Raw genomic sequence first — 26,702 nt, 5'->3', positions numbered from 1 at the left:
GAGTTATACAAGTCCTTAAAAATGATAAAGCCTATCCAATCATGTTTCTTTCACTAAAAGTTATTAATAACAACTTTTTGTTGAGAGTAAATGTTTTAGGGTTATTAATAAATCAAGGCTAAGGCCTTCTCCCATGTCTCCTAGCTGTTTGTGCTGAGCTTCAAGCCTAACTGTAGTTGGTGTTACCATTGTAGAAGTACTCTCTTATTTTAAATAGGGTTTTTCTAAAAGTTTGTTTGTGATCCTTTCTACTTTCTGTTCCTTATTGATTAATCAGGATTCTTCTCAGCTGATAGCATTTTTAGCAGCTTTTATGCATTCATGCACGTGTGTGTGTACATGCAATATATGCAATATGCATATGTTGCATAGTTGTGAAGGGTGCTCTTTTTGTATATCCATCATGTGAGTAGTGAACATCATATCCTCACCACCTTCTCACCTTTTGTAGTCTCCAGTGTCTGTTATTCCACTCTGTACATCCATGCGTAGCCATTGTTTAGCTCCCACTCATAAGTGAGAACATGCAGTATTTGACTTTCTGTCTCTTGAGTTGTTTCCCTTATGATAATGGCCTTTAATTATATCCATGTGGCTGCATAAGACATGATTTTACTTTTTTAAATGCCTGAGTAACATTACATGGTGTGTGTATATATATATATACACACACACATATATATATACACACACACACACACACACACACCCACATTTTCTTTATCCAATCATCTATTGATGGACACTTAGGTTGATTTCATATCTTTGTTATTATGGATAGTGCTACAACAGGCGTATGAATGCAGCTGGTTTTTTTGGTATAACAATAGGGTATAATTTCCCCAGTGTATGTTTTTGTTGACTTTGTCAAAGACCAGTTGGCTGTAGGTATGCGGCTTTATTCTTGAGTTCTCCATTCTGTTCCATTGACCTATATGTGTGTTTGGTGCTAGTACCATGCTATTTTGGTTACGATAGCCTTGTAGTACAATTTGAAGTTAGGTTATGTGGTGCCTCTAGCTTTGTTCTTTTTGCTTAGGATTGCTTTGGCTATTAGGGCTCTCTCTCTCTCTCTCTCTCTCTCTGTATATATACACACACACATATATATACTTTTAAGTTCTGGGATACATGTGCAGAACATGCAAGTTTGTTACATAGGTATACGTGTGCCATGGTGGTTTCCTGCACCCATCAGCTCGTCATCTACATTAGGTATTTCTCCTAATGCTATCCCTCCCCTAGCCCCTGACAGCCCGAGAGGCCCCGGTGTGTGATGTTCCCCTCCCTGTGCCCATATGTTCTCATTATTCATGAGCTGTTTGGTTTTCTATCCTTGTGATAGTTTGCTGAGAATGATGGTTTCCAGCTTCATCTTTGTCCCTGCAAAGGACATGAACTCATTCTTTTTTTAATGGCTGCATAGTATTCCATGGTGTATATGTGCCACATTTTCTTTATCCAGTCTGTCATTGATGAACATTTGGGTTGGTTCCAAGTCTTTGCTGTTGTGAACAGTGCTGCAATAAACATAAACGTGTGCGTGTACCTTTATAGTAGCATGATTTATAATCCTTTGGGTGTATACCCAGTAATGGGATTGCTGGGTCAAATGATATTTCTAGTTCTAGATCCTTGAGGAATCACCACAGTGTCTTCCACAATGGTTGAACTAATTTACACTCCCACCAACAGTGTCAGAGTGTTCCCATTTCTCCACATCCTCTCCAGCATCTGTTGTTTCCTGACTTTTTAATGACTGCCATTCTAACTGGCAGGAGATGGTATCTCATTGTGGTTTTGACTTGCATTTCTCTAATGACCATTGATGATGAGCTTTTTTTCATATGTTTGTGGGCCACATACATGCCTTCTTATGAAAAGTGTCTGTTCATATCCTCTGCCCACTTTTTGATGGGGTTGTTTCTTTCTTGTAAATTTGTTTAAGCCCCTGTAGATTCTGGATAGATTGCAAAAATTTTCTCCCATTCTGTAGGTTGCCTGTTCACTCTGGTGATAGTTTCTTTTGGTGCGCAGAAGCTCTTTAGTTTAATTAGACCCCATTTGTCAATTTTGGCTTTTGTTGCCATTGCTTTTGGTGTTTTAGTCGTGAAGTCTTTGCCCATGCCTATGTCCTGAATGGTATTGCCTAGGTTCTCTCCTTGGGTTTTTATGGTTTTAGGTCTTATATTTAAATCTTGAATCCATCTTGAGTTAATTTTTGTATAAGGTGTAAGGAAGGGGGTGCAGTTTCAGTTTTCTGCATATCTAGCCAGTTTTTCCAACACCATTTATTAAACAGGGAATCCTTGCCCCATTGCTTGTTTTTGTCAGGTTTGTCAAAGATCAGATGGTTGTAGTTGTGTGGTGTTATTTCTGAGGCCTCTGTTCTGTGCCATCGGTCTACATATCTGTTTTGGTAGCAGTACCATGCTGTTTTGGTTGCTGTAGCCTTGTAGTATAGTTTGAAGTCAGGTAGCATGATGCCTCCAGCTTTGTTCTTTTTTTAATTTAAATTTTTTTTTTTTTTTTTTTTTGAGACATAGTCTTGCTCTGTCACCCAGGCTGGAGTGCAGTGGCGTGATCTCAGCTCACTGCAAGCTCCGCCTCCTGGGTTCATGCCATTCTCTTGCCTTAGCCTCCCGAATAGCTGGGACTACAGGCGCCTGCCACCATGCCCAGCTAATTTTTTGTATTTTTAATAGAGACGGGGTTTCACTGTGTTAGCCAGGATGGTCTCGATCTCCTGACCTCATGATCCGCCCGTCTCGGCCTCCCAAAGTGCTGGGATTACAGGCGTGAGCCACCGCGCCCTGCCCAGCTTTGGTCTTTTTGCTTAGGATTGTCTTGACTATATGGGCTCTATTTTGGTTCCATATGAAATTTAAAGTAGTGTTTTTCTAACTCTGTGAAGAAAGCCAGTGGTAGCTTGATGGGAATAGCATTGAATCTATAAATTACTTTGGGCAGTATAGCCATTTTCACGATATTGATTCTTTCTATTCATGAGCATGGAATGTTTTTCCATCTGTTTATGTCCTCTCTTACTTCCTTGAGCAGTGGTTTGTAGTTTTCCTTGAAGAGGTCCTTCACATCCCTTGTAAATTATATTCCTAGGTATTTTATTCTCTTTGTAGCAATTGCGTATGGGAGTTTGCTCATGATTTGGCTCTCTGTTTGTCTATTATTGGTGTATGGGAATGCTTGTGATTTTTGCACATTGATTTTATATCCAGAGACTTTGCTGAAGTTGCTTATCAGCCTAAGGAGTTTTGGGACTGAGACGATGGGGTTTTTTAAATATACAGTCATGTCATCTGCAAACAGAGATAAATGACTTCCTCTCTTCCTATTTGAACACCCTTTCTTTCTTTCTCTTGCCTGATTGCCCTGGCCAGAACTTCCAATTCTATGTTGAATAGGAGGGTTGAGAGGGCATCCTTGTCTTGTGCTAGTTTTCAACGGGAATGCTTCCAGCTTTTGCCCATTTGGTAAGATATTGGCTGTGAGTTTGTCATAAATAGCTTTTATTATTTTGAGGTATGTTCCGTCAATACCTAGTTTATTGAGTGTTTTTAGCATGAAGGGGTGTTTAATTTTATCGAAGGCCTTTTCTGCATCTATTGAGATAATCATGTGGTTTTTGTCATTGGTTTTGTTTATGTGATGGATTACATTTATTGATTTGCATATAATGAACTAGCCTTGCATCCCAGGGATGAAGCTGAGTGGATCATGGTGAATAAGCTTTTTAATATGCTGCTGGATTCGGTTTGCCAGTATTTTATTGAGGATTTTCACATTGATATTCATCAGGAATATTGGCCTGAAGTTTTCTTTTTTTGTTGTGTCTCTTCCAGGTTTTGGTATCAGGATGATGCTGGCCCCATAAAATGAGTTAGGGAGGAGTTCCTCTTTTTCTGCTGTTTGGAATAGTTTCAGAAGGAATGGTACCAGTTCGTTTTTGTACCTCTGCTAGAATTCAACTGTGAATCCGTCTGGTCCTGGGCTTTTTTGGTTAGTAATTACTGCCTCAATTTCAGAACTTGTTATTGGTCTATTCAGGGATTTGACTTCTTCCTGGATTAGTCTTGGATGGGTGTATGTGTCCAGGAATTTATCTAGTTCTTCTAGATCTTCTAGTTTATTTGCATAGGGGCGTTTATATTATTCTCCGATGGTAGTTTGTATTTCTGTGGGATCATTGGTGATCTCCCCTTTATGATTTTTTATTGTGTCTATTTGATTCTTATTTGTTTTCTTCTTTATTTGTCTGACTAGCAGTCTATATATTTGTTAATCTTTACAAAAAAACAGCTCTTGGGTTCATTGAGTTTTTGAAGGCTTTTTCGTGTCTCTATCTCCTTCAGTTCTGCTGTGATCTTAGTTATTTCTTGTCTTCTGCTAGCTTTTGAATTTGTTTGCACTTGCTTCTCTAGTTGTTTTCTTTGTGATGTTCTTTTCATTGTGTTGATTTTAGATCTTCCCCGCTTTCTCTTGTAGGCATTTAGTGCTATAAATTTCCCCCAACCACTGCTTTAGCTGTGTCCCACAGATTCTGGTACATTGTGTCTTTGTTCTCATTGGTTTCAAAGAACTTATTTATTTCTGCCTTAATTTCGTTATTTACCCAGTAATCATTCAGTAGCAGGTTGTTCAGTTTCCATGTAGTTGTGTGGTTTTGAGTGAGTTTCTTAATCCTGAGTTCTAATTTGATTGCACTGTGGTCTGAGAGACTGTTATGATTTCTGTTTTGCATTTGCTGAGGAGTGTTTTACTTCCAATTATGTGGTTGATTTTAGAATAAGTGCGGTGTGATTCTGAGAAGAATGTATATTCTGTTGATTTGGGGTGGAGAGTTCTGTAGATGTCTGTTAGGTCTGCTTGGTCCAGAGCTGAGTTAAAGTCCTAAATATCCTTGTTAATTCTCTGTCTTGTTCATCTGTCTAATATTGACAGTTCGGTGTTAAAGTTTTCCACTATTATTGTGTGGGATCGTAAGTCTCTTTATATGTCTCTAAGAGCTTGCTTTATGAATCTGAGTGCTTCTGTTTTGGATGTGTATATATTTAGGATAGTTAGCTCTTCTTGCTGCATTGATTACTTTCATTCTTTGTCTTTTTTTATCTTTGTTGGTTTAAAGTCTGTTTTATCAGAGACCAGGATTACAACCCGGTTTGTTTTTTTTTTTCTTTCCATTTGCTTTGTAAATATTCCTCTATCTTTTATTTTGAGCTTATGTGTGTCTTTTCATGTGAGATGGGTCTCCTAAATACAGCACACCAATAGTTTTTGACTCTTTATCCAATTTGCCAGTCTGTGCCTTTAATTGAGGCATTTAGCCTGTTTACATTTAAAGTTAATATTGTTATGTATGAATTTGGTCCTGTCATGATGCTAATTGGTTATTTTGCCTATTAGTTGATGCATTATTAGTTTCTTCATAATGTCAATGGTTTTTACATTTTGGTTTGCTTTTGCAGTGGCTGATACCAGTTTTTCCTTTCCATATTTAGTGCTTCCTTCAGGAGCTCTTGTAAGGCAGGCCTGGTGGTGACAAAATCTCTCAGCGTTTGCTTGTCTGTGAAGGATTTTATTTCTTCTTTGCTTTTGAAGCTTAGTTTGACTTGATATGAAATTCTGAGTTGAAAATTGTTTTCTTTAATAATGTTGAATATTGGCCCTCACTCTCTTCTGGCTTGTAGGGTTTCTGCAGAGAGATCTGCTGTTAGTCTGATGGGCTTCCCTTTGTGGGTAACCTGACCTTTCTTTCTAGCTACACTTAACATGTTTTCCTTCATTTCAACCTTGGTGAATCTGAGAATTATGTGTCTTGGGGTTGCTCCTCTCAAGGATTATCTTTGTGGTGTTCTTTATATTTCTTGAATTTGAATGTTGGCCTGTCTTGCCAGGAGAAGTTCTTCTGGGAAGTTCTCCTGGATAATATCCTGAAGTGTGTTTTCCAACTTGGTTCCATTCTCCCTGTCACTTCTAGGTACAGCAATCAAACATAGGTTTGGTCTTTTCACATAGTCCTATATTTCTTGGAGGCTTTGTTAGTTCCTTTTCATTCTTTTTTCTCTATTCTTATATTCACACTTCATTTCATTACATCGATCTTGAATCTCTGATATCCTTTTTTCTGGTTGATTGATTCAGCTACTGATACTTGTGTATGCTTCACGAAGTTCTCATGCTGTGTTTTTCAGCTCCATCAAGTCATTTATGTTCTTCTCTGTACTGGTTATTCTAGTTAACAATTCCTCTAACCTTTTATCAATGTTCTTAGCTTCTTTGTGTTGGGTTAGAACATGCTCCTTTAGCTCAGAGGAGTTTGTTATTATCTCCCTTTTGAAGCCCACTTCTGTCAATTTGTCAAACTCATTCTCCATCCAGTTTTGTTTCCTTGCTGGTAAGGAGTTGTGATCCTTTGGAGTAGAAGAGGGATTCTGATTTTTGGAATTTTCAGGCTTTTTGCACTGGTTTTTCCTCATCTTCATGGATTTATCTACCTTTGGTTTTTGATGTTGGTCACCTTCAGATGGAGTTTTTGCATGGTTGCTCTTTTTGTTGATGTTGATGCTATTGCTTTCTGTTTGTTAGTTTGCCTTCTAACAGTCAGGTCCTTCTTCTGCAGGTCTGCTGGAGTTTGCTGGGGTTCCACTTCAGACCCTGTTTGCCTGGGTATCACCAGCAGAGGCTGCAGAACAGCAAAGATTGCTGCCTGCTCCTTCCTCTGGAAGCTTCATCCCAGAGGGGCACCTGCCAGATACCAGCTGGAGCTCTTCTGTATGAGGTGTCTGTCGACCCCTGCCAGGAGGTGTCTCCCGGTCAGAAGTCATGGGGGGGTCAGGGACCCCCTTGAGGATACAGTCTGTCCCTTATCAGAGCTCAAGCACTGTGCTGGGAGATCTGCTGCTCTTTTCAGAGCTGGCAGGCAGGAACGTTTAAGTCTGCTGAAACTGTGCCCACAGCCGCCCCTTCCCCCAGGTGCTCTGTCCCAGGGAGATGGGAGTTTTATCTATAAGCACCTGACTGGGGCTGCTGCCTTTCTTTCAGAGATGCCCTGCCCAGAGAGGAGGAATCTAGAGAGGTAGTCTGGCTACAGCGGCTTTGCTGAACTGCAGTTGGCTCTGCCCAGTCTGAACTTCCTGGTGGCTTTGTTTACACTGTGAAGGGAAAACCACCCTCTCAAACCTCAGTAATGGTGGACATCTCTCCCCCTACCAAGCTTGAGCATCCTAGATTGACTTCTTACTGGTGTGCTGGCCGCAAGAATTTCAAGCCAGTGGATCTTAGCTTGCTGGACTCCATGGGGGTGGGATCCTCTGAGCTAGACCACTTGGCTCCCTGGCTTCAGGCCCCTTTCCAGGGGAGCAAACGGTTCTGTCTTGCTGGTTCCAGGTGCCACTGGGGTATGAAAAAAAAACCTCCTGCAGATAGCTTGATGTCTGCCCAAATGGCCGCCTAGTTTTGTGCTTGAAACCCAGGGCCCTTGTGATGTAGGCACCCAAGGGAATCTCCTGGTCTGTGGGTTTTGAAGACGGTGGGAAAAGCATAGTATCTGTGGCAGACAGCGTCATCCCTCATGTCAGAGTCCCTCATGGCTTCACTTGGTTTGGAGAGGGAGTTCCCCGACCCCTTGTGCTTCCCGGGTGAGGCAATGCCCCACTCTGCTTCTGCTCACCGTCTGTGGGCTGTACCCACTGTATAACCAGCCCCAGTGAGATGAACTAGGTACCTTAGTTGGAAATGCAGAAATCACCCACCTTCTGCATTGGTCTTGGTGGGAGCTGCAGACCAGAGCTGTTCCTATTCAGCCATCTTGTTCAGGAATCCTTTATTTTTGTTTTATATGAATTTTAGCATTGTTTTTTCTGACTCTTCAAAAAATGACATTGATAATTTGATAGAGATTGCATTGGATCTGTAGATTGCTTTGGACAATATGGTAATTTTAACGATATTAATCTTTCCAATTCATGATCATTGGAGATTTTTCCAATTGTTTGTCTTATCTACAATTTATTTCATCAGTGTTTTGTAGTTCTACTTATAGATCTTTCCATCCTTGGTTAAATATATTTCTAGTTTTTTTTTTTTTTTTTTTTTGTAGCTATTGTAAATTGGATAGCCTTCTTGATTTGGTCCTCAAGTAGATTATTATGGAGATTATTATGGGTGTATGGAAATGCTGCTGATTTCTGTACATTAATTTTGCATCCTGAAACTTTACTGCATTTATCAAATCTAAGTGTTTTTTGGTGGATTCTTTAGGATTTTCTAGATAGAAGAATATATCATCAGTGAGCAGAGATAATTTAACTTCCTCTTTTCCAATTAAGATATGTGTTATTTTTTCCTCTTGCCTGATTATTTTGTCAAGGACTTCCAGTACTGTGTTGAATAAAAGTGGCAAAAAGTGGACATCCTTTTCTTGTTCCAATTCTTAGAATGCTTTCAACTTTGCTTCATTAAGTATAATGTTGACTGTGGATTTGTCATATAGGCCCTTTATTATGTTGAGTCCTATTCCTTCTCTGCCTAGCTCTTTGAAGATTTTTATCATGATGATATACTGAATTTTACCAAATGCCTTCTCTGCATCTATTGAGATGATCATATGATTTTTGTCCTTAATTCTGTTTATGTGATGTATCATGTTTGTTGATTTACATACGTTGAACCATCCTTGCATTCCTGCAATAAATCTCACCTGATTATAGTGTATTATCTTTTTGATGTGCTGTTGGATTCTATTTGCTAGTATTTTGTTGAGCGTAACCATGTTATCATTGTGAGATCTTCTTCTTTAGGAATGACATAATAGTAACTTTTATTATCAAAGAGACATATATTAAATATTTAAATATTTTATATTTAAAATATTCATATTATGTCTAATAATTTACAACTCTCAGAAATATTGAAACCTTCTTTTATGAGCTAAAATAGTAATTTGATATCATTATTACAGATAATATTTACCTGAGGGTTTATTATATGCCAGGTAGTTTAAGCTCATTTCACATATTAATACTCATTTAATTTCTATAAAATGTTATAAGGTATGAATTTTTATCCTAATTTTGTGAGAACATATTACATTTCACATATTTAGTATATCTGGCATATGTGTTTTACACAATATATTTACATAAGATATGGAAATGAAGTATGTTTGTAATTATATGAATTAAAGTCAAAATGTTAGAGGTTTTTGCTTTCCATTTACTCAAAAATGTAGATAAAAGATTTGATATTTTGGCATGTAGGCTTTATGATATTTTCCACTAATTTCTTCTTCTCTTAGTATCAGGTCCCCAATAATCCCATTGTTCCTGGTGTTCAAATTTGATGTCAGTCTAAACTACTTAATAATATGTACATAACAAATTATATAAATGATGTTCTAGTCTTCAAGTGACGTGCACTTGTTTGTATCTCATAACTTTTTATATTTTAATGCACATATACTTTTAAAAAATGGATAGATGTGGAATTTTATGTTTGAAATTCCCTCATCTTGTTACTGTCAATTATAGATACTATAGATTATCTCTAAAACAAAAGTTCTTCTTGTTCAGAAACTGTCTTTTGTTCTTCATATACTAGCTGAGTCCCACTGAAATACAGCTCTCACTGCATAGTATAGTCAAAATAACCCCCTTGGGTCAAGGATGACAATAGGATAAATTCTCAAATCCTGGACTTGCTGTATATAATATCATGCTGTTCTATCATTGTTTCCTAATGTAAAATAATGTGATCTTTTAATAAAGGAACAGAATATGTTGTAGAGGGTTAGACTTTAGGAGACTGATACAAGGGTCAGTAGATGCTTACTCCCTCTTTCTTCTACTCCCTCAGTTAATTCAGATTGTCATTTCCATTTCTTGTACCAACTTGACACCTTTCTTTCGTATTAAAGAGTTGAATTTTTCATTGGTATGTTTTGCTATATAGTTTGAATCACTTTTTAATACTGGAAGTTAACATTCTTTATTCTTCAGAAGATCTGTGGCTTCTTTGAATAATTGCCTTTTCAGTGATACTCCTCATACCTTCAAATTTTGAAGGAGACTTTTGTTTAGAAGAGCATAGTATATTTTATACATATTAGTAACATGAAACATGCTTTCTGTATTGATCATTGTACCTTGCTGCTCTGAAAAAGTATCATATGCACTATTATACAAATTTTATTTTGTCTCTCAAATGAAAATATTACTTTAAGAGAGTTGGAATGTTTAAGATTTGAAATCCTAAGAAAAATTGGATTATTATATTCTTTTTAGTGTTATAAAGAAGTAATATGTGGTTTATATTAATATTTCACTGAATATTAGAATTTAGTTATTAAAAGTAGATCAAGGAAGAGTTATCCACTACATAAAATTTCTGACATTACTTCTCAAAAAATTTATTTTTAAAGGGAGATTTGATGGAATATCATTTGTATTATTTATTCCTTTTAGAATGTCATAAAGATGAAATTCGTAAAATGTGTTTCTCCAAGTTTAGAAAATGGGAAAACTTTTAAAATGTGGAACTTTTAATCCTAAAATATTAAAGGCCAATTCTCTTGTGACTTACAGTGAAATAATAATCCAGGAGCCCATTACTGATGGAAGGGAACTTTCTTATCATTCAATAAGCATTTATGCATGTTTCAGCCTTTTATACATTTTAGGTCCTTAGACAATAAAAGTATATATATAAGAACCATGTATTTCAGAATGTCTCATTTATATTTTAATGGAGAATTTGAAAATAGAATAATAGTAATAATACTACAATGAAATTCAATAGTGTACCATTTTTAGAGTGCTTTCTTATATTAAATGCAATATAGTTGAAGGGTTAAGGAATGGGTTTGCATGAGAAATACTTGGATTTGTATCCTGACTATTATCCAACTAATTGTAAACTTGGACTAGTTATTTAATCCCTCCAAGCTCTTGTGTTTTGCTCTGAAAAGCTAGGTTAAAAAAGTATCTACTCCATTTGGTTACTGTAAAGATAAATGAAATTAAGCATGTAATATGCTTACATGGTCCCTACACTTCAGTAAATACCTAATAAACATAAGCTATTTTAATTTTCTGAGCCTTACAACAGTTTTGGAAGTAGACAAGAAAACGACTCTTTTTTCTCATTTTATAGAGGGAGGAGATGGAGGCTCAGAGGGATTATGTGGCATTTCCCAACAACATAGAGTTGAATCAAAGTAAGAATCAGAAAAAAGAAAAAAACCCCAGGACTTGTGATTTCTGGTTCACTATCTCAATAGAGAAGATACATGAATTTAAAAGAATTGAGAGAGACTTGACATAGGAAAAAACAGACGTAATTCAAGTTTCTGATTTTCACATACTTTTGAGATGCAGGGGTATGTTTTGTATTAGTATTAGCTGTAAACTTACCTTGAAATGATTCACAGGAAGATAGGTTAGGATATGTCAGATATTCCCAGGTAAGAAGTCATATAATGCTTATGTAGTGTTGGTTAATAAATTCCCATTTGTGTACTTCACCCTTTTATGCCTAGCCTATAGTTATGCTTCTGCTTTTTTTCAGCTTGAACAGAGTATCATTAATAATTTATTCATTTGTTTAGGTGTTAAGATTATGTACTTTCCCAAACATCATCACCCTTTCCTAGAAGGTATTTTGTAACAATATATGGTTTCATCTTATGGTTTTTATCTTTTCTAATTTTTCTTTAATTAATTAATTAATTCATTCATTCTTCAAAACAGTTGTTAATTCAAGCAGTCATTCAAACAAGCACTCACTATCTCTGAAGCTCCAGATAGGTATAGGCACAGTATCTGGCCTTAAGTAGCTCCTCAGTCTAGTAAAGAAGATAAACATGTAAACTAATACATTTCTATTAAAGCAATAAATGCAACAGTGGAAGCAGGCATGAAGGATCCACAGAAAAACAGGATAGAAGTTAACACTGCCTTTTTTGGGCTCACAAGAGGATTCTTGAAAAAGATCTGAGCTGGATTTTTGAGGGCAAATAAGAATTTATTAGGCCAAAAGATCTGAATTTTCTTACTTACCTGCAAGTAACTAACTTACCTCTATTTTGCATACATTCTCTACATTGTTTCTTACACTTTCTTTGTTCACTAAATTATTTTTCACATGTATTCACAACTATTCAAATATATAATTTCTCAAAGCTTTCCTAATCCATAACCTTAAGATAGAATGTAATTTGCAAATTCTCACACTGTCTACCATTATACTAAGTTGTGGCTATTGTAGGAACATTTTTCTTATAAACAATATAATATTATTTTTGAAAATGTCTTTGAAATATGGGATTTATTTTGCTATATTTGAGTTATTTTGAAAGCCTTTTAAAAAAAGGCATAATAGTATCCTGTACTTAAAATTCATTACAAATTGCTTTAGAAGAAAAACTCTATAAAATATTATTAAAGTGTGATCCAACAATTCCCTAAATATGGTACTGTTTAGAGGAGGTAATAAGTTACCAGAACTTGCTTATGTTAATTGTTTTATTATGTATAGTCCAGTGTGACGGCATTTCTGTGTTACATGAATCAACATAATTATACTTTTCTTACAAAATAGGAATCACATTTACTCTTAAAAATCACAAGATTATTTTAACTCCTTTTGTTTCAAAACATTTGTTTTTTAGGTGGATTAAAAATTTTACTAACTCAGCTTATTTTGAAATATCTTGTTCGTATACCCATTAAGATTGCACCTCTCTTAAGATTGAAATTTAGGTCAAATTACAACTTGAATTTAACTTTACTACAGAAAATAACCATGCCATCTTTTGAAACCACATTCTAAATTTTAAGCACAATAGATCAAAGTACATGTTATTTAAATAAATACTCTGGAGTGAAGTCTCAATTATTCTCTCAAAAATTTTCTTAAAATAGTCACTGTTCTCAATATAAAATGTGAAGTTTAGCTTTATTATTTTAAAGAAAGATGAAAAGTTGTTTATTTTAAAATTTTAATGGTTTTGCTTTCAAATTATGGAAATTCTCCTTTGGGGACATATTTATTTGAATTATATGTGACATTATTTTTATTTCTTAAGGCTATGATTAAAAGTTTCATGGATGTCTACCAGCTTGCAAGCACTAGAATCACAACATTAGAGAAGGAAATGACATCTCATCGAAGTCACATCGCGGCCTTAAAATCAGAACTTCACACAGCTTGTTTACGTGAAAATGCAAGTTTACAATCAGTAAGTCCTTGTTATAATTTTTATAACTCCTTGAATCTTGGGTTACGTTTACATTTATGTTTTTAATGTTCATAAGATCATTTGCCAATATATGTAATTTAGGGTAAATGATCAAGTGACATAAAATTATTTATGTGGAGAAAAATTTGAAGGAAGAAAAGCAATTAATTTTTTCATGGTATTATGTATAAAGATATGCATATTGTTATCAATGCTAAAACACTACATCAAGATTCCTTTGTGTTTGGCAGTGCAGCTGACAGTTGGATTTGGCAGTATGCATAGTTAAAGCTTGCAACTGTCTGAAGATTCAGTGTGTCCCATTAAGACAGAATATTATTAATTATGCGTATAACCAAAATGGTAATTAGAACATGTGATTATTCTCTGTAGAAAACTAGACTTATCCATAATACATGCCTAGCTAAAGATGCATGTTGTGATTCATCTATGTGATTAAAATTCAGTTTCAGCAGCTATTTTCATGTCTTAAAATTTTAGCCCATGATGAAATTTGGGCTCACGTAACACTAAAAAAAAAAAAAAAAAAAATTCTACACTTGAAATATATGTTTGGGGAGTTTTAAAAAATGAATGTTTTGTGACATAAAGGAATAAGTAAACATTTAAACTTTCCCTCAAAAGGCTGATATGTCAACAGTAGATTCACAAAGTTACAAATAATTGGAATGTCTTTTTAATTTTTTTTTGGTTTGATTACAGTGACTTATAAAGAAAAACAGTATCATTTTGCTATTCAGCTGTTGACCCACTTCAAATGCTACATTCAACAGAAAAACAGTGTTAAAACAAATAGATGCATGGCTGTGGTCTGATTCCTCACCTTCTGCCTTCTGGTCTTAGCTCAAGTGCCAGCGTCCAAATAAAGCCTTTGTAACTAGGGTATTCAAAATCACAACCATGAACCCTCCCTGCCCCCTGAAAAGCTCTCTGTCTCTCTCTGTTTCTCTTTTGCCCCATATTTCCTGTCTACCTTCCACCTTTCTTATTTTATTTTTTTCCCTCTAGCAGTTATCATCAAACTGACATATGGTGCATTTTATTTATTTGCTTATTGTTTGTTTGCTCCTTCCTCAGTAGAATGTAGGTTCCATAAAGAAAAGCAATTTTCAGTGTTTGCTTCATTTCTGTGAAGACATTCCAGTTCCAAGAGCAGTCTGGCTCATAGTAGGTACTCAATAAATATTTATTGAGTGAAAAGTGCGAGTAATTTATCCAATAGATGTAAAAAGGCAATTATTTGGGACCAGAGTTGTGAGTTCAGTTTTTGAAGTGACTTTGTTAATTTATTAATGAGAGATTAGTAAATTTAACCTCCACCAAGAGAAATTAAAATGAAGAGGAAACTTTTTAAAATTCTGGAATATCTAGAATTTATTCTAGCCTTTTTCACATTTCTTCTTGCTGTCTCTGATTTGATTGATTAATTTTACATTATACTGTTTAAGTTGTATCAGCTTTGTTGGGATGTACTATTGTTTATTACTTTTTACTATTATTTAATATGAAAACAATTACTTGTATTTTAAGAAGACCGAACTTGGTAAGGTGAGATTGTTTCTCCGTGGGTTCAGTTTTTACCAATTGTTATGCTACTGATACTTAATGAAAGTGTGTTTAATATACTTCACAATCATACCAAAACCCTACTTTTCAACACTTTTTCCCCTTTGAGCATATCTGCAGGATACACTCATTGTTTCATTTAGAAGAGGTGGTTTACCTGGTAGTGATTTTTCATCTCTAGAATGTGAAAAATTCCCCCAGGTGATTCTGATGTATCCTTTTAGGAAAATCCTGCCCAATTCCATGTCTGGACAGGATGTGTGCTCTCCTGTCTTTTCACTTAGTTCAGAATCACTGTTGTAAAAATAATAAACTTATGTAATGGTTTTTATTTTTTGAAGATATTTGTATATGCATTTACTAACTTGAACTCTTTAAGAACTCTCTAAAGGAAGTAGAAAAACAAACCTTTGTCTTTGTATTTCATAGATGAGAGGCAATATTGTTTGCTGGGTAAGACCATGGGCTTTGGAGTTATATCCATTAGGAATACTATCAAGTGTAAGTCACAGAAAATCTGACTAGCACAATTTAAAAAACAGGGGAGTGCACATATCTCTTTGACCTACTGATTTCATTTCCTTTGGATATATACCCAGTTGTGGGATTGCTGGATCACATGATAGTTCTAGTTTTAATTTTTTGAGGAACCTTCATACTGTTTTCCATGACTGTACTAATTTACATTCCCACAACCAGCCTGTGCAAAGATTCCTTTTTCTCCATGTCTTCACTAACACTTATCTTTTGTTTTTTGTTAACAGCCATTGTAACAGGAGTGAGGTGATATCTCATTGTAGTTTCCATTTGCATTTCCCTGATGATTAGTGATATTGAGCATTTTTTCATATACAAATCAATTTGTATATCTTCTTTTGAGAAATGTCTATTTAGATCTTTTGCCCATGTTAAAAATCAGGTTATTAGTTTTCTTGCTATTGTTAGAGGTCCTTACATGTTTTGGATATTAATCCCTGTTACATGTATAGCTTGCAAATATTTTCTTCCATCCTATAGGTTGTCACTTAACTGTGCTGATTGTTTCCTTTGCTGTGCAGAGCTTTTTAGTTTGACTTAATCCCATTTGTCTATTTTTGGTTTTATTGCATATAATTTTAAAGATCATTTCCCAAAAAATCATTGCCAAGAACAGTGGCATGGAGTTCCCCCCATGCTTTCTTCTAGTAGTTTCAGAGTTGTGATATCTGCACTCCTATGTTTATCACAGCACTGTTCACAATATGCCAAGATACATAATCAGCCTGAGTGTCCATCAATGGATGGATAGATGAAGGAAATATGGTATATGTACACAATAAATATTATTCAGTCATAAAAAAGAACAAAATTTTGTCATTTACGACAACATGGATGAATCTGTAGGACATTATGTTAAATGATATAAGCCAGGCATAGAAAAACAAATATTGCATCTCACTTATATGTAAATCTAAAAAAGTCATCTCGTAGTAGAGAACAGATTGGTGGCTACCAGAGGCTGGAGTGGATATGGGAGAGAGAACAATGGGGAGATGTTGGTCAGAGAATATATAATTACAGTTAGATAGGAGAAATAAGTTCTAGATCTCTATTGTACAACATGGTGACTATAGTTAGTAAATACATACTCTTGAAAAATGCAAAGAGTGGATTTTAAATGTTCCCACCATGAAAATGATACCTATGTGAGGTATTACATTTGTTAATTAGCTAGATTTAACAATTTTACAATGTATGTATACTTGAAAACATGTTGTACATGATAAATACATGCAATTTCATCTGTCATTTAAAAAATAGAGAACTTTTTTCTCACATCACAGGAAGTCTAGAAGTAGGTGTTTACTGTTACTAGTTTAGTGGCTCAACTTTTCTGTAATTTCTCTGCCACTCCGTCATTGTCATAAGATTGCAGCCTAGATCTAGGATTTGTAGTAACATTCAAGTCAGAAGGATGGGATAGCTTATATATATATGTGTAACTCAGTTATATATATGCCTCCAAAGGCATGTATGTAGACATATAGATATAGGTATATAGATAGATCTCTATACACACCTTAAAAGGCTTTTCCTTTTTAAAAACATATTTAATATTTATATATTTCAAAGAAGGGAAAATCTTCTAAAGAAGCTCCAAACAGGTTTCTGCTAATGTTCCAATAGCTGGAAATGGGTCATGTGATCACACGTAGCTGAAATAAGTCAAGCGACAAGGGAGTTAGGAAGGAGTGGGTATTGTGTTAACCAGTTAATAGTGTGTGCCATAGAAGTCAAATAAATTTGGATTCAGGTTCTAGTTCTATCAGTTGCTCACTATGTGGCTTGCATGTCAGGGCTTTCATCTGTAAAATGGGGACAATGATATTGTTACCTAATAGAGATATTGGGCAGTTTAGTGAGAAGTGTTAAAGTACTTAGGACCTTGCGTCACACTTAGTCCCCCGCAAAATATGTCAGCTATTATTCTGATCACCATTATCTTGGCAGAAAGCAATTGGATTATACCACAGGAAAAGATTATTTACTAACCTAACTCTTTCAACTACCGATTTCATCATTTTATCCTGCTTCTTACTATAGCCTTGAGCATGTAACTCCTCTTCTTTGATCACCATTAGTATATTCCAATGACTGAGCTCTCTGCGCCTTTCTGCAGCCTGTTTTCCTCTCCTTTCATTTACACATTCTTTTTTTTAAAATTATTATTATTATTATACTTTAAGTTCTAGGGTACATATGCATAACGTGCAGGTTTGTTACATATGTATACTTGTGCCATGTTGCTGTGCTGCACCCATCAACTCGCCAGCACCCATCAACTCATCATTTACATCATGTATAACTCCCAATGCCATCCCTCCCCCCTCCCCTCTCCCCATGATAGGCCCCGGTATGTGATGTTCCCCTTCCCGAGTCCAAGTGATCTCATTGTTCAGTTCCCACCTATGAGTGAGAACATGCGGTGTTTGGTTTTCTGTTCTTGTGATAGTTTGCTAAGAATGATGGTTTCCAGCTGCATCCATGTCGCTACAAAGGACACAAACTCATCCTTTTTGATGGCTGCATAGTATTCCATGGTGTATATGTGCCACATTTTCTTAATCCAATCTGTCACTGATGGACATTTGGGTTGATTCCAAGTCTTTGTTATTGTGAATAGTGCCGCAATAAACATACGTGTGCATGTGTCTTTATAGCAGCATGCTTTATAATCCTTTGGGTATATACCCAGTAATGGGATGGCTGGGTCATATGGTACATCTAGTTCTAGATCCTTGAGGAATTGCCATACTATTTACACATTCTTAAAAAGTCATCTATAGTTGCTTCTATATACTCACTTTCCATTTATCCTTGAGCTTTGCTGCCATCTGACTTTTGAGTCTGTCATTCTGCTGAGACTGTTTTTTCCAAAGTCACCAATAATTTTATGCTTGCTCTATCCATTAGTTCCTTCCCATCCCTTTCAACTTTTATGCAACATCAGGCCTTTAGCTACTCCTTTCTTCTTTAAACACTCATCTCGTTTGTTTCACACGTCCACTTTTGCTTTGTTGACTCCCAGGCCTCTTCTTACTTGTGCTCTGCCTTCTTTGTATTATTCTTTTCTTTATCTATTCAAAATTTATTGAGCATCTGCTTTTTGGTGGGCACAATTCTGTTCTTGGGGATATCACATGAACCAAAACAGACAATCCTTGTTCTCATGAACTTAAAATCTAGTCGTGGAATTATTTTTCATGTAATCACACTAAATAATGTGTAATTACTAACCAAAACAATGCACCGAAAGGAAAGAACTTAACTGATTATGAGTTTTTTAAACAATGGGGCTGCCCTAGACTAGGGTATGAGTACAACATTTTCAGAGTCAGTGATACTTGAGCTAGTGTCTGAAGATTGGGTAGGAATTATCCAATGGTGCAGAAGAACAGTGATCTAGATCAGGAAAAGGGGAGTGGTGACTCCTACAAAGTTTCTGTGATAGAAAGAAGAAACTGAGAAAGACCACTGTGGCTGGCGGAAGCAAGCAAAGGCAAGAGAGATCTAAGAATGGTCTAGAGAAAAGGGCAGAGGTCAGACTTTGTTCTTTTTCCTAAGAGCAAGGGAAAACTCATCAAAAATTTTAAAAGGAGGAATGAGCTCAGAGTTGCATTTTAAAAAGGATCACTTTGGCTACAGTGTAAGGAGCCAGCTAGACATGAAGAACAAGAGAAAATGGTGTGCCTGAGACAATTCCTAGTTTTTTGCTTTTGGAAATGGATCAATGGTCTCATTTACTGACAAAGAAAACAGTGGAATGGTGGGAATATTGTGAATTTAGTTTTGAGTACGTTGAGTTTGAGTGTCCCTTAATCTAATGTTTTGGAATATTAATATCCACCGACCTAGATGGTTTGAGCGTCAGGGACATATAGGTAGTACTTTGTACCATCGCATCTGAAAAGCACTGAATGTGTGCTCATTTCTTTTCCTTTGGAACTCACACATTTCTGTGTTCCTTATTGCATAGACTATTTTCTACCTGTATTTAACAATGTAGAAATAATCATTAAGTGGACATTATTTGAGGTATGGAGACAAAGGTGAATAAGATATGATCTCTGCGCTTGTGAGTTCCTCCTCTGGCTGGGGAAACAGAGACATACAAAAATAGACATATAAAAAATCTGTGGTTGCACAAATGAGTGAAGAGTACATTCTATCTAACATTGTTAGAAGAAAGTGCTGAGAAGATAATATATGTGTAGGAGTCTCTGAAGAATATATAGCAATTTGACACCTTGTAAAGTGGGAAGAACAATGAAAATATATATTTTATGTTGATTTGGGTCTTATGGATAGTGCATGTGTTTAATGGATGAAGTTATCACTTTCGTATAATAGGAAATATATTGTTATTTTAGTTCCATCCCCCCTCTTAATTAAAGCCACCCAACTCATCCAAACAGCCTGTACCCCGTGAGCCCTACTGCTTGCAGTAGTCATTCTAAACCTCACCTTCATTGGTTCCCAATCCATTCTTGCACCATCCAATTCTAGCTTTTTACTTTATAATCCGATTTGATTCCACTTCTGACCATTTTATTCTGGATGGTCTTTTTTGGTCTCTCTAATATTTGTTATTTTGGCCACTCTCAAAACTCTATTAACCTGCTGTCTCCTCCAACACCCACTTCACCTGCCATTTTCCCCTTCTCACAGAGGCTTTAGCATCAGGCAGGCCTGGATGTACATTCTGGCACTGTTACTCATTAGCCATTAAAACACTCTAAGCATCAATTTTGATATTTGTAATAAGTAGATGAAAATTCCCACATTGTAGGGTTGTTATGAGGATGGAACAAAGATACAGTGTCTGGCATATTAGTAGGTGATCAATAAATGTTAGTTCTCTTATCTGTGTGTAAAAAGATTTTCTGAAAGTTATATATATTTCCTACAGCTAAGCTATACATATAACTTTAAGAAATATAAGTTAACTATGAGGAAATCTTTTTATTTGTAGGCAAAAGAACTAAAATAATCCTTATATCAGTGCTTTTAGCATATAAGTACTATGTTACCATTACTTTTTGTTGTTATCACTTATTTAATGAATCAAGGCAGGTGATTACTCATTACTATCTTATCCAGCCCTTTCACCAGATAAAAAAATATTCATTATTAATCAAAAACATATGTCATGTCATTGTAATGCATATAAAGAGATTGATCATATTGTAAACATGAATAATTATCTTTAAAAACTATCCCTCTTTAGGTAACATTTTCAGGTTTTTTAGCAACACACAATAATAATGCTGGAGTTCACGTTAAGATTTCTCATCAATTGTACACTTGCCAGTACTTTAACTTTTCCGGTATGTTGGTCTTTGGCCCATTAACTTAGGACTGCTCCAGAGCTTTTATCTTGAGTTATAATAACTACAAAAGGGCTTTGAGTAAAGAGCTTTTGAGTCCCATGCAGCCCAGTAGAGAACCGTACAGCAGTCAGAACCAATTACTTGTGGGTGTTTGGAGACCAGCACACCCACAGCTATGGAGAAACATGATACTTCAGTCTTGAAACATAGAATGCCAAACCCAAATACTTTGCTGTGAGTTATGATGCTGCAAACTACAGTATTGATTTGCTTCATTTCCACCGTATGTTTAAGCAATATGTTTTTAATTTTACAGGACTTTATTTATGAGTAAATAATAAATTACAACTCGGAGGACCATTCCATTAGTGTCTTTGTGGGAGAAATATCTTTGCACGATTGTTCAGATTATGTCAGATTTGATACTTGTCAGGTGGTATTATATTGTTAATAAAGGTGAATTGTTTAGATATTTTGGTTCAGTTAAGATGGAAAAAAAAGGAATCCTCTTTCTCTTAAGTTCAAAAATAATATTTCACCACATTTATTTTAGTTATATTTTATGGATAGCAGAGGGATCATTTGTTAATATTAGTGTTGTGTAGATAGAGAAACTGACACAGAATTCACATATTTTTCTCCAGGTAAGTTGCTTCCACAAACATTCATATACCTTATCTTAGTTGATTATTGATATTCATTATTGAGTTTTTAGTCTTTAAGAATATTTTTCTGAAACAGCTGTTAGCCTTGACAATTTGTTGAGAGGCTATACAGTGCACTTCAGTGGTGTGAAGTACAGATTCTGGAGTTCAACTCCCTGACTTTTAGTTAGAAACCAATCAGATTACAAGCCAAGACCTCTGATTCCCTTTCAGGTGCTTTCCAGTGAGACAGCAATGTGGAATAAGACAAATCTTTTACTGTCGTGGCACTTCAGATATAGTGGAGAATACAACCATTGTACAAGTAATTAAAAGAGGGCTGTTAAAGTACAAGCCCAGGGTGCTTTCAGAGCATATAACTGAGGGACTTCACTTGGGCTTGGGTGAGGAAAGGCCTGCTTGAGGAATTGAAATCTCAGTTGAAAAAATGAAGATTAAGTCGGAGTTGACATGAGAAAGCATGGCAAGCTCAAGGGATTGAAAGATGTCTAACATGACTAAAGCAGAGTGGATTAGGTGGAGAATTGTGAGAAATGACACTGGAGGAGAAGGGGCCAGCTGTGTGGCATATAAGCTGTAATACGTTTCACTGTTTGAGAAACTCTCACTGTTATATCTCTGACAACTACGTTACAAAATATTTACTCCTTTTGCTTTATTTTCCTTACTCCAAATTTCGTTTTTTTCCTATTTGTTCTCACAATTCACCTGCATTTTATGTCATAACAGTGTTCATTTTATCCTTTGCCAAATACTTCTTAGTTAGATTTTCATTAAATTCTCTCATATTTTTGTTGTGACTGCCAGCTCTGGCTTTTGGATACTAATAGAGCTGAATAAGGAAAACATAAAATATTAAAAACTGGACAGCCCAGTCAACATGCAAACATAGATATTTTTTTGATCCTTGGCATACATGTCCAGACTTTTAAAGGTTTCTCATATTCTAGAAACTCAAGAGTTGTTTGTGTAGGAAACAGGGGCCTGGAGGTATTAATGCATATTCCAATGGCCTCATACCTTCTTTCTAGAATTTTGTTTTATGTAATGTAGTTTAAGAAGATCCGCTTTCATGATGGTGACTAACCCAAATCCTGATAGTGACTTTTGGGACATGACATAAATTTTATATTTATATAACTCTAAGTATACATTCATATAATATAAAACATTATATGTTAGGGATATATTATTTTGCATATCAGTATAAGCATTAATATATAGTTCTATTCCACAGTGATGAAGTTTTTTTTTTTTTAAATTTATTTATTATTATTATACTTTAAGTTGTAGGGTACATGTGCATAACGTGCAGGTTTGTTACATATGTATACTTGTGCCATGTTGCTGTGCTGCACCCATCAACTCGTCATTTACATCAGGTATAACTCCCAATGCAATCCCTCCCCCCTCCCCACTCCCCATGATAGGCCCCGGTGTGTGATGTTCCCCCTCCTGAGTCCGAGTGATCTCATTGTTCAGTTCCCACCTATGAGTGAGAACATGCGGTGTTTGGTCTTCTGTTCTTGTGATAGTTTGCTAAGAATGATGGATTCCAGCTGCATCCAAGTCCCTACAAAGGACTCAAACTCATCCTTTTTTATGGCTGCATAGTATTCCATGGTGTATATGTGCCACATTTTCTTAATCCAATCTGTCACTGATGGACATTTGGGTTGATTCCAAGTCTTTGCTATTGTGAATAGTGCTGCAATAAACATACGTGTGCATATGTCTTTATAGCAGCATAATTTATAATCCTTTGGGTATATACCCAGTAATGGAATGGCTGGGTCATATGGTACATCTAGTTCTAGATCCTTGAGGAATCGCCATACTGTTTTCCATAATGGTTGAACTAGTTTACAATCCCACCAACAGTGTAAAAGTGTTCCTATTTCTCCACATCCTCTCCAGCACCTGTTGTTTCCTGACTTTTTAATGATCGCCATTCTAACTGGTGTGAGATGGTATCTCATTGTGGTTTTGATTTGCATTTCTCTGATGGCCAGTGATGATGAGCATTTTTTCATGTGTCTGTTGGCTGTATGAATGTCTTCTTTTGAGAAATGTCTGTTCATATCCTTTGCCCACTTTTTGATGGGGTTGTTTGTTTTTTTCTTGTAAATTTGTTGGAGTTCTTTGTAGGTTCTGGATATTAGCCCTTTGTCAGATGAGTAGATTGCAAAAATGTTCTCCCATTCTGTAGGTTGCCTGTTCACTCTGATGGTAGTTTCTTTTGCTGTGCAGAAGCTCTTTAGTTTAATGAGATCCCATTTGTCAATTTTGGCTTTTGCTGCCGTTGCTTTTGGTGTTTTAGACATGAAGTCTTTGCCCATGCCTATGTCCTGAATGGTACTACCTAGGTTTTCCTCTAGGATTTTTATGGTATTAGGTCTAACATTTAAGTCTCTAATCCATCTTGAATTAATTTTCGTATAAGGAGTAAGGAAAGGATCCAGTTTCAGCTTTCTACCTATGGCTAGCCAATTTTCCCAGCACCATTTATTAAATAGGGAATCCTTTCCCCATTGCTTGTTTCTCTCAGGTTTGTCAAAGATCAGATGGCTGTAGATGTGTGGTATTATTTCTGAGGACTCTGTTCTGTTCCATTGGTCTATATCTCTGTTTTGGTACCAGTACCATGCTGTTTTGGTTACTGTAGCCTTGTAGTATAGTTTGAAGTCAGGTAGTGTGATGCCTCCAGCTTTGTTCTTTTGACTTAGGATTGTCTTGGAGATGCGGGCTCTTTTTTGGTTCCATATGAATTTTAAAGCAGTTTTTTCCAATTCTGTGAAGAAACGCATTGGTAGCTTGATGGGGATGGCATTGAATCTATAAATTACCTTGGGCAGTATGGCCATTTTCACGATATTGATTCTTCCTATCCATGAGCATGGTATGTTCTTCCATTTGTTTGTGTCCTCTTTTATTTCACTGAGCAGTGGTTTGTAGTTCTCCTTGAAGAGGTCCTTTACATCCCTTGTAAGTTGGATTCCTAGGTATTTTATTCTGTGTGAAGCAATTGTGAATGGAAGTTCATTCCTGATTTGGCTCTCTGTTTGTCTGTTACTGGTGTATAAGAATGCTTGTGATTTTTGCACATTAATTTTGTATCGTGAGACTTTGCTGAAGTTGCTTATCAGCTTAAGGAGATTTTGGGCTGAGACAATGGGGTTTTCTAAATATACAATCATGTCATCTGCAAACAGGGACAATTTGACTTCTTCTTTTCCTAACTGAATACCCTTGATTTCTTTCTCTTGCCTGATTGCCCTAGCCAGAACTTCCAACACTATGTTGAATAGGTGTGGTGAGAGAGGGCATCCCTGTCTTGTGCCAGTTTTCAAAGGGAATTTTTCCAGTTTTTGCCCATTCAGTATGATATTGGCTGTGGGTTTGTCATAAATAGCTCTTATTATTTTGAGGTACGTTCCATCAATACCGAATTTATTGAGCGTTTTTAGCATGAAGGGCTGTTGAATTTTGTCAAAAGCCTTTTCTGCATCAATTGAGATAATCATGTGGTTCTTGTCTTTGGTTCTGTTTATATGCTGGATTATGTTTATTGATTTGCGAATGTTGAACCAGCCTTGCATTCCAGGGATGAAGCCCACTTGATCATGGTGGATAAGCTTTTTGATGTGTTGCTGAATCCGGTTTGCCAGTATTTTATTGAGGATTTTTGCATCGATGTTCATCAGGGATATTGGTCTAAAATTCTCTTTTTTTGTTGTGTCTTTGCCAGGCTTTGGTATCAGGATGATGTTGGCCTCATAAAATGAGTTAGGGAGGATTCCCTCTTTTTCTATTGATTGGAATAGTTTCAGAAGGAATGGTACCAACTCCTCCTTGTACCTCTGGTAGAATTCAGCTGTGAATCCATCTGGTCCTGGACTTTTTTTGGTTGGTAGGCTATTAATTGTTGCCTCAATTTCAGAGCCTGCTATTGGTCTATTCAGGGATTCAACTTCTTCCTGGTTTAGTCTTGGAAGAGTGTAAGTGTCCAGGAAATTATCCATTTCTTCTAGATTTTCCAGTTTATTTGCATAGAGGTGTTTATAGTATTCTCTGATGGTAGTTTGTATTTCTGTGGGGTCGGTGGTGATATCCCCTTTATCATTTTTAATTGCATCGATTTGATTCTTCTCTCTTTTCTTCTTTATTAGTCTTGTTAGTGGTCTGTCAATTTTGTTGATCTTTTCAAAAAACCAACTCCTGGATTCATTGATTTTTTGGAGGGTTTTTTGTGTCTCTATCTCCTTCAGTTCTGCTCTGATCTTAGTTATTTCTTGCCTTCTGCTAGCTTTCGAATGTGTTTGCTCTTGCTTCTCTAGTTCTTTTAATTGCGATGTTAGAGTGTCAATTTTAGATCTTTCCTGCTTTCTCTTGTGGGCATTTAGTGCTATAAATTTCCCTCTACACACTGCTATAAATGTGTCCCAGAGATTCTGGTATGTTGTATCTTTGTTCTCATTGGTTTCAAAGAACATCTTTATTTCTGCCTTCATTTCGTTATGTACCCAGTAGTCATTCAGGAGCAGGTTGTTCAGTTTCCATGTAGTTGAGCGGTTTTGATTGAGTTTCTTAGTCCTGAGTTCTAGTTTGATTGCACTGTGGTCTGAGAGACAGTTTGTTATAATTTCTGTTCTTGTACATTTGCTGAGGAGTGCTTTACTTCCAATTACGTGGTCAATTTTGGAGTAAGTATGATGTGGTGCTGAGAAGAATGTATATTCTGTTGATTTGGGGTGGAGAGTTCTATAGATGTCTATTAGGTCTGCTTGCTGCAGAGATGAGTTCAATTCCTGGATATCCTTGTTAACTTTCTGTCTCGTTGATCTGTCTAATGTTGACAGTGGAGTGTTGAAGTCTCCCATTATTATTGTATGGGAGTCTAAGTCTCTTTGTAAGTCTCTAAGGACTTGCTTGATGAATCTGGGTGCTCCTGTATTGGGTGCATATATATTTAGGATAGTTAGCTCTTCCTGTTGAATTGATCCCTTTACCATTATGTAATGGCCTTCTTTGTCTCTTTTGATCTTTGATGGTTTAAAGTCTGTTTTATCAGAGACTAGTATTGCAACCCCTGCTTTTTTTTGTTCTCCATTTGCTTGGTAAATCTTCCTCCATCCCTTTATTTTGAGCCTATGTATGTCTCTGCATGTGAGATGGGTCTCCTGAATACAGCAGACTGATGGGTCTTGACTCTTTATCCAGTTTGCCAGTCTGTGTCTTTTAATTGGAGCATTTAGTCCATTTACATTTAAGGTTAATATTGTTATTGTGAACTTGATCCTGCCATTATGATATTAACTGGTTATTTTG

The 26,702-nt window shown here is 36.1% G+C and overlaps 1 protein-coding gene across 3 annotated transcripts in view; it reads left to right on the top strand.

Moving 5' to 3' along the window:
* Positions 1–26,702, top strand: part of CCDC171 (coiled-coil domain containing 171) — a 387,879-nt gene that overhangs the window by 319,423 nt on the left and 41,754 nt on the right. For all 3 annotated transcript variants that reach the window (XM_015117649.3, XM_028835151.2, XM_015117650.3), the window contains one exon: positions 13,100–13,252. In XM_015117649.3, the coding sequence (XP_014973135.3) occupies positions 13,100–13,252 (153 nt within the window). The remainder of the gene's footprint in view (positions 1–13,099; positions 13,253–26,702) is intronic.

The sequence above is a fragment of the Macaca mulatta genome, chromosome 15 (genome assembly GCF_049350105.2).
Source record: "Macaca mulatta isolate MMU2019108-1 chromosome 15, T2T-MMU8v2.0, whole genome shotgun sequence".
Lineage (NCBI taxonomy): Eukaryota > Metazoa > Chordata > Mammalia > Primates > Cercopithecidae > Macaca > Macaca mulatta.
The sequence above is the reverse complement of the archived record's forward strand: the minus strand, read 5'-3'. Positions and strand labels throughout refer to the sequence as shown.